The following is a 21942-nucleotide window of genomic DNA, read 5'->3' on the forward strand; positions in this document are numbered from 1 at the left end:
AAAAAATCAAGATAGATGGAAAGCAGACCTTTTCTTCTTCACAGAGGATACGGAGACGAAAACTTAAGTTCAATCCTCCCAGCACACCAAGAAAAAAAAAATCAGGTAATGGTGGCCCAGAGACCACACTTTGGGTTGGTCCAGAGCAGTAATGATGAGATTCAAACATCCAAAGGGTAGGACAAAGGAAAGATGGAGATTCAGTCAAATGATAGAAGAGTATCCAGGTGACACATGTTTAGAGGGGAAGCTAAACACATGAGAGCATGGACATGCTTGTGTACATGGACAGGTTTGTGTGTGAGGACCAAATTTATCATGACAGGCACTGGAAAAGAAACAATTGGTTGGTTGTGAGAGGAAGAACTGATTGAGTGCTGAAGTGAAGGACAAAACTGATTAACTGGCACATATGGAGATAGAATTGATTTATTGTTGAAGAAGTGATGCTGATCTAAATTAAATTAGAAATTATTTCAGAGGGCTATGGCATTCTGGGGTCTAGTTTTCAGATGAGTAAAAGATCAAGGACATCACTAAAGCACTGACTAGACACTTTGAAAAATATATAGGGACAACATACAGCAGAAACTTCGATCATTGAAATTACAGGAAACCAACTGTGTATATTTCCTTTCATTCATTTAATTCTTCACTTTTTTTCCTTCCACCTGCTTTTCCCTTTGTTTTTAGGTAATACTTAAAAATTACAGAACCTGGAAATAGGAAACAGAAACATCTGTTGATAATGTCAGTGACTTGCCTGTGTTCTGTTCTGGATTATCTGTATTTCTTCCCCTTTGAGAGATGAACTCAACAGCAGCCCAAGGGAATCTTCTTTTGGAGAAACTGAGTGTGTTCCAAAAAAACATTTTAAATAGATGGAAGGGAAGGCAAGAAAAAGGAGAAAAAAAAAGAGGAGAAGGGAAAGACAAAAAACATGCCCAAGAGATGTGGGTTTCAGACTAACAGTTGAGACCTGCAGGTAATAGATGCTGATAAGGAAACGGAAATTTTAGCAAATCTTGTTACACTAAACAATAGGTGGCATTCCAAACACACAAAACCATGTGAGGAATTGATTAGGCTCTCTGTGGTTTTTACAGAGAAATAAAAAACAGAGGGAGAAATCTTGTTAATTAGAGTATTTTTATTTTTTTTTTACTTTATGTGTTTTCCAACCCCTGAAAGGATCACAGCTGCTGTCAGTGATTGGTTCCACATTATGAATACAAAATATTGTGGGAGGAATACATCTATGGTCAGTCAATCAACACAGAAAGTAGTTTCCATCATTAGTTGCCAAGCAACCCCCACCAATTAAAATAACCATCAAAAGCCATGCATTTCATACTGGAATAATTAATAGCAGAAATGCACTTACTACCTTTCAAGGAAACAAGGAGACAAACTAGCAGTCAACTATTGATCGCATGCACTCTGATAATCAGGAATAAGGAATGGAAATGTTTTTCATTTCTCTGGTGGCTAGTTACCTATCAACACCACCTTTCCCTGGGGGTCAGCCTCTGGATCTACCAATGCTAGCTGCTAAAGCAGCCCTCAGTGAAGAACAATACTCTGGTTTCGAGACACACCCCCCCTCACCCCCCCAACCAAAAAACTCTTTAAGCACATGCATCTTCAAGCATCTGGCATGTTCCCATGGAAGTAAGGACTGTGCCAATCAGATGAGCCAACCTTAAAAAAACAGGTTCTTTCAGAGTTGAACTAACTTACAAGTAGTCACAGAATTGAAAAACTTGCACAACATAACATCTAACAGTATCATCTGTAGAAGGGACACAGTCAATGGACTGGTCTATTTATCTGAAGTCAAGCACACAGACCGTGCCCTGCTGGACCAGAGCTAGCTAGGACAACAGACAGGAATACAGAGAAACTACTAAATACCTCCTAAAATATAAAACTAAACTAAATACATTCTAAATAAAGGAGAGTTTCCTGTGTCAGCCACATCTCAAACATTTCTGATTACCCTTTTCCCATCCCATCCCTTTTTGTTTTTCTAAAGCCTGGAATATTATCAGACTAACCACGGATCAAGATAAAGGAAACATTTTTCAACCAATTGGTACCTGAAGGTACTTGGGCTCTTACATGGGCTAGTATCCAACTTTGACTTTTAATTACCAGAAGACAAGATTACATTCCTTTGCTGAGACTCATTCACGGCTCAGTCTTGCGCAAGGTGAACCTGAACCGTCTGAAGCCAGCTGTCATCTCCACCATCCAACTGCCTCTTTTTAAAGCGAGCACCTCCCTTTCCGTGAGTTTTGCATTAATGGGTTTGTCTGGGACTGCAGTTGCAGACATACCTGAAATAGCTTTTAAACTATCTGTCTTGATAGGTGTTAAAACGGAAAGCGTGGGGCTAAGCACAGGCTGTAACTTATCCCAGAGACGCAGAATGACTCAGGCAAAATTCTGCACTCCTGCAGCAACGCTGCAAGTTATCTCACAAACCGCACATACAGCAAAACCTTCAGTCCTTTTTCCTAACCAAACTCACACCTCTCCAAAGTGCGTGGCTTTTCCTGTGAATCACACCTCAAAGTAACCGCTCCACACGCAGTGCATCAGGACCTACTGCCAGCTCCAGTTATGACTTGGAAACCACCAAACATTCAGGTGGCCATGAATTCAATCTGAACATGGGGGCTGAGTCGGAGATGAGTAACGATCACAGTTATGCAAGTTGAGGGCATCCAGCTCTCATGCTCCAGGCCATGGGGGTCGGGGAGGAATGTTCCCACATGCACAGCACTGAATCACCCGCCAGCTTGTCTTCCCCTGAGCACCAGGTATTAGCCAATGGCTCTGGCAGGATTACAGACCAAAAATCCCAAAATTCCAGTCTGCTCCGGTCCGACAGTATGTGGTTAGAAAACGGCAGTGTGCAAGGACTTTAGCTACCCAGCAGACTTTCACTGCACAGCAATGCACCCCTCGCAGCAATACTCATTAGCTCCTCTGCCTTAAGCGTTCTTGCTGTGTTTCGTTGGTGCTCAGAATAGTTGCATAAAGCTGTGCCAGTCAGAAGAACAGATACTGAACCTGCAACTGAGTCACCTAAAAGTCAGCCACGAGGCCCTGAAGATTTAAAAGCCACCAATACACACATGTTTGTACCACTGTAATTACCAACCCTAATGCTGGTGGACACACAGTGTAGAGCTCGTAGATTTGACAGTGAATTTTGTTTCATTCTATATGAAAATCACACTCACAGAGAATTTAATTTAAGGCCACAAAGAAAATACTGGCGGTGTGCAATTTGGATGCAGTGACTCATGCCAAACTTATAAATATGCTGTGGGGACAGAACAAGTATGAATTGAAAATTAACCTTCCACTGGGAAATTGGGTATTTAAAAAACTCACCAACTGCTGATAAATACACACCGAAGGGACACAGCTGCCTTAAGATGTTCTGTGCCTTACTACCACCAAAAGCAAACAAAGGTTCAACTCGGGGCAGCAAATAAACAAAAGAATTTCCAGTGTCACAAGGAACTTCTCTCTACAAGCTGGGACATGAGCAACCTCCTATTAATAGATATCTCCATACAGTAGCTCTGAGTAGCCTCAGTCAGATGGGAGCTGTTGTCTTCAAGACTTAATACAAGCAAAAAGGCAGGTTGTGTTCACAACCACGAACTGATTCCCCTTTCACATCAGTTGGAGGGCACAGGCTAATCAGAACTGCTCTTTATACCTTCAGGGTAACAATACCTACAGTGCTACAGCTGCCCCACTCAGGCCTTTTAAAATGGCAGTGCTGTCAGCCCTCGCTGTGAAACTTCTCTTAGAGGCTTGTAGCAATGCGCCTGTGAAGTCTGGACAAAGGCTGGTGCTGAGGCAACAGCAGCAGCGCCAGTAATCAGCTGAATTGCCATACCTTTATGAGCTGTCCCTTAAAATTAAACTGCTGTACAAAGCCCCTGTGAGAGCTCCAGTCTGATCAATAGCTACCAGGTAAGAAATGAGCTGCATACCTTTGGGATTATACAGTTTGCTTTAGGCTTCTGATTGATCTTGTGGTGATTTCCTGTGTCTTAAAACCAGTGGCAAAAGTGCAAATTAAAGATGAACGGCATGCTCAAACATTTGCCTTCACATAAGAGAACAGAATGTGTTCCTGGTTTTTATGGTGATATACGTCTCAGCTTTGAGATTAGAGACTTCAAACCCTTCTCTGCAAAGCTTATTCCCTGCCCATCTCCTACACCCTCAGAGTAACAAGTAACTGATATTCCTCATTGTAAAGATTTATCTTACTGTAGTTTCTACAATCATTGCCACTGGATCAACATTTTCAGCTTGAAAAAATGGTGTGGATTAGCATTATGATTGCAAACTGGAGACACCTGCTAAGTTATCTTCTGTAATGAGTACCAAATAGAGCCCATTCATTCCTGCAACTGATCACCTGCACTTAGAGCACACAAGCCATTTACTATTTTGCAATTATTCTTCAAGAAAACCTGTCATGCTCTGAAATACTACCAAGAGCAATTAGATGCCGAGCTTTTCAGGCAGATTTTTCCAGCTCTTCCCTTCCATGAGCAAAATCTGCAGTTGAACTCTTGCCAGAACTAAAATTTTTCACTCAACAGAAGGGACAGTGTATGTTGTTGCCTGCATTAATCTCTGTTATTTAAGATTCAGCAAAGCATGTTTACATATGAGTAATAACATGTCTAAGCATTTTGCTGAATCAAGGCCCAAAGGAGGTTCCACTGGTGTTCAGGCTGAGAGAGGATTTGAATCTACATTTAAAACTATCCTAACAAGCTTCAGTTGTTTTCTCTTAGAGATTGTGGATAAAGATCAACATTGAACTACCTGATCCCAGGAAAACCAGATTACTTTTGGATTTTACATTACCTGAGGAGAATTATCTGACCTCTTAAAAAAAAAAAAAGAAGCTACCTGAGGAACATAGCTTTTTGCAGAAGGCAACTGGGGTTTACACAGAAATGTAACAAAAATTAACTGACAGCAAAGTTCCGAGATGCTGAACTTGCTCAGTTATAGAAGGAAGGCTCAACTAACATTAAAGATAAATGCACAGAATGTGCCTGCTAGGTCAGGCTTTTCCTTTCCGTTCTTCTGACCTCAGCTCACTGGTGAGATTTTCTTTTTTTGAGGAGATCCTGTACAACTCTGAATCAACATGTAACTGAGTTTTATTGCAGATTTGCGAGAACCTAGGAAGACAATAAGGCAATTTACCATCTGAGCATTTTACCAAAACATCTAAAGGGGACAGAAGTCTCCTGTCTATTCACTGTATCTCTGAAATATTTCTTCATCTTTCTGCGTTCACGTTCTCAAAAGCTAACCACCATCACTGCAGAATACCCCTGAGAATCCATCCTTGCATCATCACAACACTTCTACACTAGCAAGGCTGGAATCCTGATGGAGGTGCCTGCATCTGTGAGTGTATTTTAGGTTTTTCTCTTAATTACAAGCATCAAAACCCCTCCAGCAATGGTGTGATACACAGTGGTGGGAGTCGAAAAGGAGAGCACTGAGGCAAGCACTGTATGGTCCTTGAAGGCACAGCCAGGCCCACGTGGCCATGCACTGCCCTTTTCAACCACGGCACTGAAACCAAAGCTAAACCCCAAGAAGTGTCTAAGAAAGGACTCTGACTCAGGCAGAACTTCCTACTGAGGGTCTCTCTTCCCACTTCTCTAGGTAACTGTACTGGTCTTTGCTGCGCTGAAAACACACACTACCGAGTGCTGAAACAAGGCCCTTGGAGGCTCCATCACTCATTATCACATTTCAGCCTGAGTGGTCTCCAAACCACAACTTTTCCCAAGGGTTTCAAATATTTTTAAAATTTATTAAATTGTAGCTGGTTAAATATTGGGCCCTTATCTACATCAAATGTCTTCAGGTACAGAATTTTTCTTCTGCAGTTACTGCCTTTTAATTTCTAGATCCACTATATTGAAAGTAAGACTGATAACTGCTGAAGGGAAGTCTGGATCATTATTGTTATTTGGGAAAAAAAGAGGAAAAAGGGCAGGCAAGTTTGCACTGTTACTCTGTCTCAGATTTCTAAGTATACATAGGAACTGTTTTAGGCAGAAAGTACTAATGTATTTCTCTACTATCCTGTCAAAGGCTCAGAAGGAGCAGTAGTCTGTGTGCTGTGACCGTTTGCTTAACAAAAGTCAATAATGATCACCCAGTTACCTATGTATTGAATCTAAAAGCTTGGCTCAACTTAAAACGCTTTCCAAAAGGACATTTGCTCTAAATTTGAAAGCAAATAAGAATACAGAATTTGCCCCTTCTCTTGCTATTTCATTCCAGCAGTTAATCGTTTTCATTGTAAAAAAACTGTCTTGAATTTCCAATTTGAATTGTGTAATTTAAGCCTTCAGAAAATACTTCTCTTGTTTTTGTAACCAGTATGTGTGAGACCACTTTCTAAAGCAGTTTTATGGTAAAAGTATTTACAAGCTCCAGCCATGTGTCCCTCCTGTAATTTCTGATACCCAAAATACACTGGGCTCTCACAATTAGCATTTCTCCAGCCTTTAATCATCTATGAAGTCCTTTCAGACCCTCTCCAGATTTTCCTCATCTTGTTAAAGATGGGCATCAAAATTAGAGTGCAGAATATTCTCACCTGGGTCCCACCAATGTCACACTGAAGGCAAAATAAACTCCTCGTTCATAAACTACAGTACTGTGAGAAGTTTCTGTCTAGCTGCTTGTACAAGAGGTCCTGTAAAACTTTTCAGCAGCACACTCCAGGATGCAATTCCCATAGATGGGACCTGCACGCCTCATTCCCAAGGTCTGGATATACAGAAACTATCCTGAATCACTGGTTTTCCCAAGGACTACACAGCCCTAAATAAAGTGGGAAACCAAGGAGTTAATGCAACAGCCCCTTTTCCAGCTATGCTCATTTTGATACTATTTCAGCGTTGAGCTGAGAGGGAAGGCTCTGCTTTTGACTCAGCTGCATGTCCCTGAACGTAGGGTTTGATCAAGTTTTTTTTACCTGCACTCAGGCACTACTGCCACATTAGCAGCACATTCACCTTTTCAGTGCCTAACATAAGAAAGTCCCCCTGCATTCCCCTTTTGATGGGGCTGTATCAAAGCTTGCAGACAAAGGGGAAATCCAAGTCCCTTCTCACTTGCGAAGCATCCTGGCGTATGAAATCTGGGCTCTCCAGGCCACCACAAGCAGTATGGCAAGGGGCTCAGAAGACAACCTGGAGCACCGTTTCCTTGTGTGTGTGCATGACTCACGGAAAGCTGTGTGAATCACAAAATTCCACCAGCACTGGTGGGGTGGGGCAAAACTACCCTCCAAACAGACATGTCTCAAGTCGCCCTATGGTAGGTGTACACTGGCCACACGCACCTCACCAGAACAGTCAGAAAAGCTTGTTGTGCTTTTGAATAATTAAGTTGGGTTTGTATTTTGCTGTTAAAATACATTCCTTGGCCCTTATACATTCTTCTGAGGAACAGTGTGACCTGTGTACAGACCCCTGTGGTAGCAAACATGCATCCTGACTACTTAAAAACAACACGTCTGACCCAGAGAAGCTGGAATTCACCCATGCAATTAGGTAAGGTCAATGTTGGCGATGAGTGGATAGATTATTATCCCATATCATATTTTGTAATCCTCTGCTAATCAGGATGCTGTTCACTTTGGGAGCCAACAAAATAGCTACTCACTCACTGTCAAGACTTAAGCAAAGTCAAGAGCAATTCCTGAAGGTTTTATTCTAGAACCTGGTAATGGTCCAGTCACTTAAAAAGGTCACCAAATTCTACATTCAGGTTGTAGGTTTCTTTAAACCAATATTTATCTGGACAAATCTCAAGAGAAAAGACAACACTTCTCCTTTCAAAAGTGAACTTTACAATGGTCTTTTCATTATCAACTTATACGGTTCCATGCCAATAAGCTTTTACTCTTTTTCTAATCCTTAATTAATCCTCTGTATAAACAATTTACGCTTGGCATATTCTGCTTGGAGTGTATCTTTTGCTGAGTATATGTATCGCAACAAGATCTTCAACATCCAAGCAAATATTTTTATATATTTACGGACCTAAATAAATGTGTGGGTATATCAAGAAAAATTATCTGACTCCTGAAAACTGAGCTCTCATACTTCCCTTGAACTTCGTGGGAATTTGTGAGCTCTCAGCAGTTACAGACAAGACACTGAGGAAGTTTCCAACTTAAGAACACAATGCTCAACTTAAGGCAAACACTTCTGAAAGTGCTGCCTTGAATTTTCCAAGTATTGCTTCCCCTGGAAAAGCCATGATTTCCCCAAATCACATATAGAATATATCACTTTCAGACGCATTCAGATTAAAAGAGAAATCTAAAAAAGTCCTGAGAACAGCAAGGAGGAAACAATGATTTACCTGTAAGGTTTCCTCTACAAAAATAAAATACTGTAATAGCTTGAGGTATTTCAACATGCAGTTTCTGTTTGTTCTCATCACATTCAAACATAAGAGAACAGTTTTTGAGCATTACATATACACAGAAATGGCAAATATACATGCTTGACTAGAGTTGCATTTGCAAATAGAAAGTGAGGGAAAATATGGGTTGGGCCGCACAAATTTTATTGTTTTTCTGTAAAAATGATAAATGCACATTTACAGTTCCATAAACACAAGTGATTTAAAGTATGCAGTGCTTTTAACGGCCAGGCTGAAGCCATTTTGTAAATGCAGCCCTTAAAACAACCAAATACTACTTTTCTAGGCTGTTGCTCAGGAAAACACCATTGAACACTTAGAGATGGCAAATAAAAAGCAACTTTTGAAACTGGAGTCTTGCGTGGGAATTTTGCCTGAGGAAGAAGGCAAGATGAGATCTCACTTTGTACACTGGTTGCTGAAAGAATATGTATTACAAAAGGAAGCCACTTAATAAGACTACGGTAGATCTGACTTACCACAAGAGCAGCATGTGAAGCAGTTGGTATGATAGAGGTTACCCATTGCTTGGCAAGCCTGGCTCGCTCCATACACACCTTTTCCACATTTTATACAAATACCTACAAAGCAGAAAGAGAATGAAAGTTAGTATCCTCTGCAGCTCCTAAATACAGCTCCAGGCCATTGATTCCTAAACACTCATGATATCCCCATCAAGCCTTAAATCAATGAGCTCCTCACCCTGAACAGATTCAAGTATCCAAGACAGCAGCAGGTGGTTTGAGTGAAACAAATACATGGAAATTAACCCAAAATAAAAGGACAGGGGAGAAGCCTCTGCTGGTGTTTCAATGCACAGAGACAGAGGCTGGCTAAAGACAGAAATCCAAAAGGCAGGTGCAACAAGAGAGGACAGAAAATTCACACGCTCTCTGAAAATAACCCTGTTTGCCCAAGAAGTAGTTTAGTGAGACCTTTGCAACTAAGTGCTCCATCACATTACATTCAATAATCACTACTAAAACAACTCATTCCAAAACCAGAAGACTTTGCTTCGCTCCAGCAATGCAACATCAAGAGTGTTGGTCCATGGTGAAAGCCACGCAGTAGTGGGAAAAAGGGTCTGTCAGTCACATTTATTAATTGTTTAACTCTCCATGAATAGTAGTATGTAACCTCATAAACAACCTAGCATCTTACAAAACAGAAGAGCAAGGATTCTACCTTCCTTATAGTCTAAGGGCAAAATTTCTGGCTGACAGATCTGCCACAGTGGGGTCAGAAATTCACCTTCGCTGCCCAAGCCTGCTCTTGGTGATGCCAGGAATGACTCCCGTGAAGTCCATGTGAGACCGAAGTATGAAGAGCCAACGTAGCACTGGCAAAGTCTGCCGTTAGCTCCACACAAAACAGACTCACAGGAAAATTCATTATTACAATAAGCAATACAAAGAAGGTTTTTTGGGGTGTTTTTTTGTTTGTTTTTAAAAGTCTTTTTCCTCATAGATACAGCTCTACGTTTTCTGTCTATGCATTTACTTCTACCTATGCATAACCTCTCTAAATTCAAACCAGAGGAGGGGGATAATTCAAGAATCACTTTGCTTCTGTATCCCCATAAAGAGGAAACTAAATGCTGGAGAATCCATGTCCTTTTGTCGTATACTCAGGACTACTGCTTTTAAGTTTTTCTGAGATGTCCATTGGTCTCTATTCCAATTGTAGCAGGACAGTACATCTGAAGACAAGGCTGTGTGATTTTTTTAAAATAATACTAGTGGAAAAGAAAAATTGAGATTTTCGCCTCCCACAACTCCATAATGAAACTGCTGTGCTCCATGTGCTGTTTGAGGCCCTACTTCTACAAATGCAGGCACAAGCTTAGCATTAATCATTAGCATCAACAAAATTGCTAATATACTTAAGAGTCTAAGAACTTGAGAACTACAAAATTGGTCTTTAATCATCCAGAATTCTCCCCTGCTGTGCTGTTAACATTTTATACAGAAAAACACACAGAAAATACAAATGCAAGCTGTCTGGGGGGAAATCAGCATATTATGAACTGGTAGAAACTTTTAATAGCAGAAAAAACAAAGTTAAGCTAACAAAGCATTTGCTGTCTCTGTTCAGTTTACATGGGTTTTGCTTTTATTCAGTCCCAGTATATGAATTGGCCTAAGCTGCCACACCACAGAGACAGAAATGCCATCTGTCCCAGGCAGATAGCTGCATGGAGATGAGTAACTCCAGCAGAACAGCAGTACCCAGGAATACAGCTGGGACTTCACCTGGGCTCTCAGTGAGGTCTCATACACAACAGGATGCCCATATATCTCTTCCCCCCCCTCCCCAAGCTATTCAAGAGACATTTTAAACACTATTTCTGAAACTGAACTGTTTCAGTTCAGTGCAGCATTAACACAGCCATCTGTATGGGCTGAGTAGTGTCATCAGTTTAAATGGGATACTGTCAATTAAAAAAAAAATTGTACTTGACAAAAGGAATCTTCTTATGCTACTCATTCAAATACAGAAATTAAAAGATCTTTCACTAAATCATGGGTTCCCTGATGCTTATACCTTTAACTCCCTCATTTCAAATCACGGAGATAATGCAACTACCTCAATGTCCTGGCACAACGTTGCCATTTTGGACCATCAACACATCTGTGAAATGAAACAGTTATTTTAAAAAACAATAACTATAATAATAATAATAATAATAATAATGATAATAATATAAACCTGATTTTAATTTTTCAGTGAAGCGGGAACTGTAAGTTTAATATTATCAGATGTCAACGTTCCAAGCTAAACCTGTAACACAAACTAGCTGCCAGCTAGATCCATCAGGTCACTGCAAACAAAGCATTAAGGAAATGCTGGTCCTTAGGCTAGCTCAGCTTCAGTATAGGAAATGGGAATTTCAGAAAATTTGTTGCCTTACCCAAGGCTGTTATGTCTATTTATTTATTTGTAACCAAAGGTTATGAAAAAGATCTGCTATTTGCCATGAGTTAATGATTAACTGCTGATGAAAGATAGTTATTGATTACTGTGGACACTGTGATCAGAAAAGACATCCCGTCAGCCAGCCGCTGCAGGAATTAGCCAGCAGCAGCACAGCATCCACAAACCTGCTCTCTGTCTCATCACACACCATGAGCTCTGCAATAACCCTGGTCCCTCGTGGCTCTGAGGCAGGAGGGGTTGCACACACAGCAGAGAACATGGGGTTCACATCTGAAACAAGCGATCTGTCACTTCAGCATCAGGTCTTGGTATGACATTTCACTTCACTTCTGGCAGTGGAGCCAGAAGAAAGCCCTTTCAGAGCTCCCCAGCTGTCTGCACCCTTCTTGCCCATCTTTTCATGCCAACCATTTACCCAGGACTGGCAGCTATTGATAGTCTGACTGTGAGATCTACCTTTTCCCATTTACACTTAATATTACTCAAAGAACAGAAATCCACAGTCTGTAATTCTCTGGCATTTCTGTCTATGAGCTCGCATGCACAAACCTACTACAGCCATGAACTGCTTTGATAAATGAAGTTATTGCCTCATTTCTTTGCCATTGCTCCACTGAACCATCAGAAGCAAAAGAAGATTTATTGTGGATATTAAACTTACGCTGGCCTCTCCAGCAAGTGATTCATTATGAGCAGCTGTCAGTTCGTTAACTTGTTTTCTCTAAGAAACTAGTCGTTAACTCTAGGAATGAATGACCACAGAGATGATTAGCATACTAAAAAAGCGCATATATAATTCCAAAAGTGTATTTTGGAAAATATACATGCAGCTGTGGTGTGAGTATAGCGTGAGCTCATAACTGCCTAGGAAAAGCACCGATTACATGACTGTTCAGGTCTGCTTTTCCACCAGTCACAGCCCAGGCTGCACACTGCAAACTTGTGAAAGCCCTGACATAACAGCTACATTACTCCCCCCCACTCCCCTCGATTTAAATCCAAAGCTTGTTAAACTGCCTATGAAGAATGTTGTGTTACAGAGCATGCATGGCTCATTTCTGACACTTCACTTGACATGACTTCAGATCAACTGCTTCAGTCTTTATATAATATAATAATTCCTTGCCCCTCCTGACACCTCTATTGTAAGCAGCCAACTGTACCTTCAGTTCTTTTAACACATCAACTGGTGCATTTCCACCCAAGTCATCAGTTCTCCTACAGATGTGGTGTCTCTCTTTAGCCAGAAAGAGATGTTACAAGATGTTGCATATACCCAAAGTTTGCAAGAGATGTTTGCATCCTCACATGATGTTTAACCAAACATGAGAGACTGAATACTCTGACTAAACAATCAAAAGACCATCAACAAAAACAACCTTAGAATGAGAAGGAGCTCCCACAGACACCCTGCTGGAGTTAGCTGCAGCACATTGCCAGTGCTCCCCATACCTTTAACCAGTCCACTCCACTGAGCTTGACCATGTCAGTCAAACATCATCTCTGGATGCAAGCCAGGCAAGCCTCCAGCACTGTATGGCAACACAGCCATCAGAAGCAGAATGCTCTCATGCATTAGCAAAATACTAATATCGACACCAGGAGAAAGCAAGATGGGTATTTTCTGATGCAGTCTGTGATTTTGCTCCAGACTCAAGAAACTGAATGCAATGCATTATAACAAGCAAAGGTATCAGCAACAACCTAGAGAAAATATTAAAGATAGATGATCTTTGCTGAGCCTGCTATAATGTAGCTGTAAGTAACGTGTAGTAGCCTACACATTAGAAGTTCAGTTTGGGGCCTGTACATCAAATCCTGGGTTGCTCTTTTGACCAAGACAGTACAGGCTGGTACTTCATACAGACTTCACCAGGTACCCAGAATTGGGAAAAAGGCAACAGGCAAAGGTTAAATGAAATACATAACCACCTTTTGGCCAAGCTTTGTCCTCAGACACGTGTGGAACTCAGGCTGTGCCTAATGCCATCCTCACTTAACCTGAAGTCAAGGGTTTAGCACAAATGCAAGAAAAACAATACCACGTGGCCTCTCAACTTTGCTACGCAGCAGCTGTGTGAGTTAGAGGGAGAATCTGGCTATTGCACTTCTTGACAGCACGCCATGGCTCAGGGATGAGCTGCAGCTTTACCGTCTTACAGCCACACCGTATCTCCAGGATAACTGCTACATGCTGCCTACAGTAGGAAACAACCAAGCCCTGTCATCAAGAGTTATGGTAAAGCTAAAATTAACAACTAACACATGGCACAGATGACTCCCTCCTTGCCTCTGCATTTCTGTTCGTGCTGCAGTACTGGGAAAAGGGTGGGTGAACGTCACACTGGGCTACTGCAAAATCCCCTATTCTTCTCTCGGACAGGAAAAAGACAATTTCTACGTTAAGTCTTCGACAAGTTTTTCCACACTTGTGGCCTAGCCAAGGTGCAGGGGCAGGGAAATGAAAACCTACAGCCATGAAGTGGGAAGAACAAAGGAGGAGGGAAGCCTTAACTCAGCTCAGGAAACCAACTTGTAGCGACAAGGGCCAGCTACAAGAGCAGAAGGGCTGTGGTGGGGCTGCCTCAGACACCTGCAGGTGTCACTGGCCATGGGAGGTGCTCCCACACGGGCTGCGGTGCCTGCAGCCAGTGATCTCATGCTGGGGCAGGTTTTACACAGGGTGTTGCTACTACCTTTAAAAAAAAATATTCTGCTAAAGAAGCTGGGTAAATAGTGAAGCATCAGAGCTGCCCCAAGCCTGGGCAGCCGTGCCACTGCTGCTGCAGCAGTACCTGCCTGAGCTGACAGCAGCTACTGTGCAGACGTCCTGGACTGTGGCAGCCTGGATGCTGAGAGGTGACTTCAGGCAAGAAAAATGCACCCTTCCTTCCAACAACCACAGGAGGAGGGATCTTCCAACACACACGTCATCTCCCAGTCAGAAGCAGAGAGAAGAAACAAGGCACCTACACAGGGCACAGTGGCAGAGCCTCTTCCCAGCAGCCAGGCAGGAGCAAGGAAGGCAGCCCAGGAAAACAGCTCTTGCTGGAGGGCTTTAATATGTCACCTGGCAGATGCCTGGCAAATGTACCAAGGCTTGAGTACCCAACATAAAATAAAATCTGGTATGTACAAGTTATAAATAGATAAATGTAGCTTGGACATGCTCAGCAGCAACATCCTTGTGATGGCAACAATGGAGGGACTGTCTAAGCTACCAGCACTGCCCTCTCCCCCAGGGGAAGATGAGAAGACCTGAATTGAGGTAAACATTTTAAGCTCCCCTCCCAAGCCATAGCCCACCCACACCTGGCACTGCCAACACCCCAAAGCCAGGAGGGACCTGATCCCATCCAGTAACACAACTCTGGCTTTCAGGTACCCTGTGCTCCCCACAGCAACCATCCTAGAGGTCTGGAGAAAGATGGCCCACAACAGCTAACGCAAATCATAGCTTAGGACAAGCAGGCTGTGGACCAGGAAACTTTCTGCTGTCACTGTTAAGCCTTATTGAGATTGCCCCTGACCTTACTCCTTAAGGAAAGAAGGTAAAAACCCCACCAATAAACTACTTGGGCCCTTGAGATATATATCTGCTGACTTAAAAAGATCTCCATCACTTCTGTGCCTGCCTCCTACAAGAGGTTTTACTCAGTTAATACAATGTCTTGGGGCAGGAGGAACGCACATGTAGAACTTAGTTAGAAAAATCAAAGTTTGAGATTGATTCATATTTTGTTACAAATGCAGTGAAGTTCACATTCACTAGAAGTTTCGCAGAAGCAAAGTCTAGCTTCCAACTCCAGCTCCTGAAATAACTTCCCATTACCTCTACCTGCCTATTGCTTAACGAGGCTGTGGCTCACGTAGGACAAAGCTGCTGGGAGAGGTCATGGCCACGAAGGGAGGCACTGGGACCAGCTCCAGGAATGACAGTGCTGATCTGGACACAGGAGCTGAGCTTTACCTGCCTGAGGTATCAGTACTGCCAGCAGGTCAGCAAGGCTCAGCCTATTCCTACTTGCTTTGGTAAATACACAGGCCATTCTATTTCGCTGGAAACTTTCCAGACTTTCAAATGTAGGGTGAGATGATGGGCAAGAGTTTGGGAACATAGAAGGCTGTAGAAACAACTCTCAAGCACCACCCTCTCCGACTCTGTACTTCAGCAGCTACGAGCCCAGGGCATGTCTGTGCTGGTAAACTAAACCTCGTCAGCCCTGGGTCAGCACTGCAGAGTAGGAGATGTCATGGGAGCCGGTATCAGCTCTGATTAGCAGCTGCTGGAGACTGGAAGGCTTTTGTTACTGTTAAAGTAGATCCAACCAGTCGCACAGTGAAAGCCTGAAGCTAGCACAGCAAATGCTTATTGCTTCATACAGTATGTGAAATTACTGCTCTGAACCATGAAATTACTGACACTATCTGCACAGAGTTCATCCTGCCTCAGCCACAGCCAGCGTGCCTCTGCATAACTTCCCTTTGTGTGGATCTCCAACTCTGCCGCAGAGCCTCCCGACGGCACAAGGCATATCACAGGCCTATTGTTCTGCGCAGTGTTTTAGTTACACTGACACTTGGTTTACAAATATTCATTCGTTTCTCTGCTTCTTGATTTAGTGCATGGCAGTTCCAGGATGATTTATACTTCTCACTTGGCATTTATAGAAAGATCTTTTACTACTGAGGCAATGAACTGGAAGACCGAGTAGTTCTTGTGGCTGCTCTATCGTCTGTGCCACTTTAGGTTGCTTTGTCCGTGATTCAGAGCTCAGCTGACTGCCCAAGGTTCATGCTCAAGTTGACAACCACAGCACAAGGGGACTTGCAAATAACTTTAGCAACTGAATTACTGACCAGAAAAAAGACAGAAGAAAACCTGGCTTCTAAAAGTAGCTTGTGATTACTGGGATTAGCAAAGCAAGGAGACACATACAGCTGCGGGGGGGTGGGGGTAAAAGAGAGCACTGCTGGGAGTGTATGACTTGGAGGGAAAAGTATGTCTGTAAAGCCCCTTCCCTGTCCTACTGCCCCTCCACTGCTGAACACTGTCTCGCTGTGGACATGCATCCTCTTATAGCCCAAAGGGACCAGGTCAACAAGGCCTTTCAGCTCAAACCACACTTATTTCGCCTGGAACATTGTAAGCATGATCACACATATAATTCAGTCTACTTGAGGAGTGTAAAATTGCTAGCACAGTGGTAGCAGCGAACAGGTGAAGACAGGCTGAGGCCAGCAAAATCTTCAGCTTGAACAATTTCTGGCAGAGGAGGACACACCACCCCATCCAGAGGTGCCACACAAGCCCCAAGGACACACACAGAGGTCATACAGACAAAAGTAGTGAGGTGCTAGTTTCAGTGCAGAAATATCCAATACCAACATCCAAAGTTCCCCAGTGCTTCTCAGCAAATTTGCTGGGAGGGTGGTGTAGAGCACCAGGGGCGTTCAGTCTAGCTGTATATCCACACTGATTTAGGAAGATGGCAGACCTTCATCAAAGCATACACCAATGTAAGGGGCAACAGAAGAAGTGGCAGTTCACAGATGGTGATAAGTCTCAAAAAAAAAAAATTCAGGTTGCAAATGCATTCACACATAAACATTTGTTTTCTAATTAACATGGATACTGAAATTTCTACCAGTGTTTTAATTTCTACATGTTTATTTAGCGGGTTGCACCAGCTGGAGAGCACCTGAGCTCTAGGATGAGATGCTTGTTCACACCATTATTTTAGATTTTCTGTGGCGTAACACAGGTCAGAATGTGGACCTGCTAAGTTTTATTGAAGCTGTTGCCAGTGGCAGGTTTACAGACATTGAGACAGTTTCATTAGAATAAATACTTAAAGCTTCTATTTTCATCACCTTTCCTCTGTGCTTACTGATACCACACATTAATACCTCTCTACACACACTGCAGATTTTCCTATATAAAATGACAGTGATCACAGTACAGGACCAGCCAGCGACTCTACTGTACCAGCCCCTTTTTTTCAGTTTTGACTTTCTTAGTTGTCTTTAGCAAACCATTTAGTTTCTCTGTGTCTTGGCCCTTCTCTGTATTAAATGGGAGCCACTGGCACCTGTGTAGTCTTCAGAGAAAAAGCCTTCTGAGATGACATGGAAAAGACAGAATCAATCTCAATGGTTCAGCTTAAAAAAAATCTGTACAACCAGGTAACAACAGTGATACTGAAAGCACCAACAATGCAGCTCAAATACCCTGAACTCCAGAGAATGTCAGACCCAAAAAACATCAACAGCACAGACGTCAAGTTGGAAAGAGTTTTCATTACATTCTCCCGACATTGCACATATGAGTCATCACACTAATATATGGCAGAAAAAGGTCATATATTACAGCTGCCTTCCTTGACATATTTAAAATGGGTTCACGATTAAACAAGGAGACTAGTCTAAAAGTTTCCAGGTGCACTTTTCTATTTTCTTAGATAACGGTCTATTTTCAGAACGAGCATGACAATCTGGAAAAGGAACGGCATTACGTAACCACATTTGGTTATAAAGTCAGCAGGTCCTTCCACAAGCAGTACCCAAGCGCTACACATCCACAGCAGCCCCGCATTTCTACCACCCACCCTGCAAAGGTGCCAAGGTGCCACCAACACGGGCTCGCTAATTCTCACCTGCCACCTGGAGGTTCTTTATCGTTTCCAGAAGTATAAATAGGTTTGCTTAAACAAAACCATGCATATAGGTAGGTATTGTGTGAAGCTATTTAGAAAGACTAAACTATTCACTTAAAGAAAGCAGGAAATTACTTAAAAACCTCTGTCACCTCAACCCTCTGAACCATAGTTTAAGTCACTGTAAGTCAAGTGACAGAAGGATGCTTTGAGAGCATGAGGAGGAGGGATATACCTTCCTGTAAGGATGTCCTGCAGGAGTAACAATTTCAGAAAGTCATTTGCCATAGGTCTCTCCCACCTTCAGCTCATGGAAGATTGTAGTTCTGAAGTACCCAACCTGACAAACCTCACTTTCCCTGCCTTGGCTACAGTGAAAAGCCCAGTTTCCTCTGCGGCTGTGAGGCTCAGCCCAGGGTGGTGCTCAGTGCTAGTGCAAACAGGCACGCTCCTCTACTCCAGTAGGACAGGAAGACACTCAGACCATAAGAAAAGCCTGTCCTGATCTAATGAGCTGAAAACCCCTGGGACAGCTGGTCAAATACTGCACTAATAACATGTAAACAGGATATTCTAATTTTGCCTCCTCCACCTCCAGGAAACAGCAACACTAAATGCTATATATATATATATATATATATGTAGGCTCTTTTCCTTCCTATAGATCCAACTGGGGGAAAAAAAAAAAAAAAGGTAAAAATTAGAAAAACAACACGCTGCCAACTTCCACAGCAAAGTGAGGCTTCTACAGACCTGGGCAGTCCCATGGGTTCAGCTGCTCTCCACTGCAGACCTAAGGCAGACAAGTGGTGGTTATTCCAGGCTTTAGTCAGATTCCTGTCTGCAGTGATTCTTACAAGGGGATAACTCTGAGTTTCGCATAACCATTTTCACCTTCCAGTGACTTGCTCTCCAAGGCAGCTGTGGCCAGCCAGCACCACCCAGACTCGTAGGAGCAGGCAGATCTCATTCCGCTCAGTAGTGACCCTTCCACTGAGACGGGCAGCAGCCCTGCAGTACATGAGGTCATGTTCCAACAACTGAATAAATCCAGCTTTACAACTTAGTACTGTATAAAAAGATGTCACACGGTGTAAACTACTGATGGTTAATTACATATTGTCAGAATTTCTGCTAGGTTGGGTATTTTCTGTTCAGCCTGCTTTGACTTTTTGCTGGATTGGGTATTGTCAGTCCTCATCAGGTAACAGTCTGCTCTCCAGCAGCCAGTGTGAACTCCGGGGTATGCGCCCTGTCTGGCTAATTCAACAGAAATGTGAACACGTGTTTGATCCACATCCAATTAGTATCAATGAATGATCCAGAAATGCACAGACATCATACACAGGACCATCACTCTCCCCTGCTCTGTCCCTGTCTCACTCGTCTTGACCCAAAATGGGAACGAAGTGGGTGCAAAAGGCCAGAAAATTAGAAAAAAGTAGAGCTGGTTTTCTCAGATGAAAAGAAGTGGGAAATGGACACAGCCATAGCACTCAACTAAGAAGTACGTGTTGACTCTTCTTATGCACTCAGTTACACACTGTTTCCCAGCTAGTGACAAACCATCATTCAGAGTTAGCAGACTGCATGCTTTGAAACACACTTGGGTTTTTTGCTACCCACCTTTTATATTCTCACAGACAGACCAACAGTAGCAGTGCCAAGACCTGGGCACCAGGCGAAAAAAAACAATGTACAAGACACTGATCAGTGAGCAAACCCCAACTGTAACAGGGCTTTGGCATCATCTGCTCTTTTCGCAACCTGCCACCGCACCTGCAGCCAAACCCTTGGCCCATAACCTCTACAGAGAAACCTGCAACCACTTAGTCAAAGTGCTAAGCTGCTCCTATTAAAGAACACGTGTCCTGCGATAGCACTTGGCACTCAGATGCAAATAGTGAAATATACTTTGGCCCCAATGGGTAATGTCAAAGGCTATTTGCTTGAGGGGACAAAAGATTTATCTTTCGAAATGATCACTGCGTAGCAGTGGTACTGGTGCCTAACAAGTCTGGTCTTCACAGAACAGACACCAGGAGCTGCCAGACAGCCCTCAGTTCTGTGAGACCCAATTGCACATCACAGGCCTGCTCCCAGGACTAGCACTGGGTGCCCTCCCCACACCCACCCTTCGCACCACCTCCATGCCAAGATGGCAAGACATCCTCTTTTTAAGCTGAATTCTGGAAGATGGAGTCCATTTCTTGTGGAGCTGGATGCCAGACTCAAGTCAACATGATGAACAAGAGGCAAGATGATCTTCTCTCCCACTCCTAACACCCAACCACCCCCTTAAGCATCCCACCACCCAGACATCACTCATTTAGTGAATAATTCATCAACTCCACCACCTACAGTCAGACAGCAAAGGAGCTGCGGCTAAATTTTTAGCAACACTTACAAAAATACAACTAAAGCATAGTTGTGTAGCAAATGCCTCCAGGACAATTTTTTATTATGAATCTTTCTAGAGGCAGCAAAAAGAAAACTCAAGAACTGCAAAACCAGGGAAAGAGCAAGCAGATAGAAAAGACCAAAGGGTTAGGAAGGTAATTTCCCACTTTGTTAGTTACAGCAAACATCTCCAAATAAACACGATCTTATGCAATTTATCAGCCAAACCTCCCTTCTCCATTTTGAAAGGTTACGTGAAGTGGTGAAATGTTAGTTAATGTACCTCCTAGAGGACCAGCTAAAAAAATAACAGAAACATGTAATCTTCTCATAATTATAAAAGTCAACACTTAAGTGATATGAGAAGCCTCTATTCATAGCAGCTAAAAGGGGCATTCATTCCTCTTTACATCATCCCTTCAGTGTTATGTCCTGATGCAATTTTCAACAGCAGGTGAAATCACTAAAAATTGGAAACAGTGTGAAAATTCTTCTCCTATCTGGTTTTAATTAAAATACTGGGCAAAGCACAGAGGAGTGATAAAGAGAGGTAACCCTTTCCACTTCAACTGTTCTGTCTCTTCATCCTTCGTTACAGAGCCAGGTGGAAACCCCACAGCAATGTCAGTGGTAAGTATTTTCCCTATTACTAAAGCAGTGCTTCAGATTAGGATCATGACAAAAGCAATAAAAGATAATTCACATCGGATTATGATCTATGTAGTAGGTGTTTTAGTTTCAGAGGGTCCACCTGAGAGTGGGCACCAGAGGGGCTGCTATTGGGAAGACCAGATGAGACCTGAGCTGCCCCACAGGCTCACATGATGGCAGTGGGACCTTCTGTCTGGGCACTGGGTGGGAGTTGGTGCCTCTCCCACCCCAGACCTACCCACACAGAAGCTGACAAACCCACTGCCAACCCTCTGGGCCCTGTGGTCCCCTGTTTAGACACAGCTCTTGTGGGTAACCTGTCCGGACACTGAGGATATGCAGTGCATGGACAGAGCATGTGGGCACCCAGCTCCCAGGCAGACAGAGCGCACATTCAGCTTCAGTATTCCCATGATCCAAAACAATCAGGTCCGAACCCCTGCTTGGTTTTCACTGCCACAAGGCCACACTGCTGGCTCATGTCCCGTAGGACCCCAGAGGGCCTTTCTACAGAGCTGCTTTTCAGCCAGTGGGCCCCTAGTTGATAACACTGTATGAGGCTGTTGTTCCCCAAGTGCACTTTCCTTCACTGAACTTCATGAGGTTCCTCTTAGCCTATTTCTCCAGCCTGTCAAGGTCTCACTGAACAACAGCACATCCACCTAGTCTAGCAACCACTCCTCACAGTGCAGTACAATGTGCAAACTTAATAGGCGTACTGTCCCACCATCCAGGTCATTAATGAAGTTGTTAAACAGTACTGACCCCAGTACTGACTTCC

The 21942-nt window shown here is 43.0% G+C and overlaps 1 protein-coding gene across 2 annotated transcripts in view; it reads right to left on the reverse strand.

Annotated features, from left to right (window-relative positions):
- Nucleotides 1-21942, reverse strand: part of WTIP (WT1 interacting protein) — a 97371-nt gene that overhangs the window by 56960 nt on the left and 18469 nt on the right. For both annotated transcript variants that reach the window (XR_012634220.1, XM_074913553.1), the window contains exon 2: nt 8997-9098. Coding sequence is in view for 1 of the 2 variants with exons in the window: in XM_074913553.1 (XP_074769654.1) it covers nt 8997-9098 (102 nt within the window). In the remaining variant the exon portion in view is untranslated. The remainder of the gene's footprint in view (nt 1-8996; nt 9099-21942) is intronic.

This window comes from Athene noctua, chromosome 9 (genome assembly GCF_965140245.1).
Source record: "Athene noctua chromosome 9, bAthNoc1.hap1.1, whole genome shotgun sequence".
NCBI lineage: Eukaryota > Metazoa > Chordata > Aves > Strigiformes > Strigidae > Athene > Athene noctua.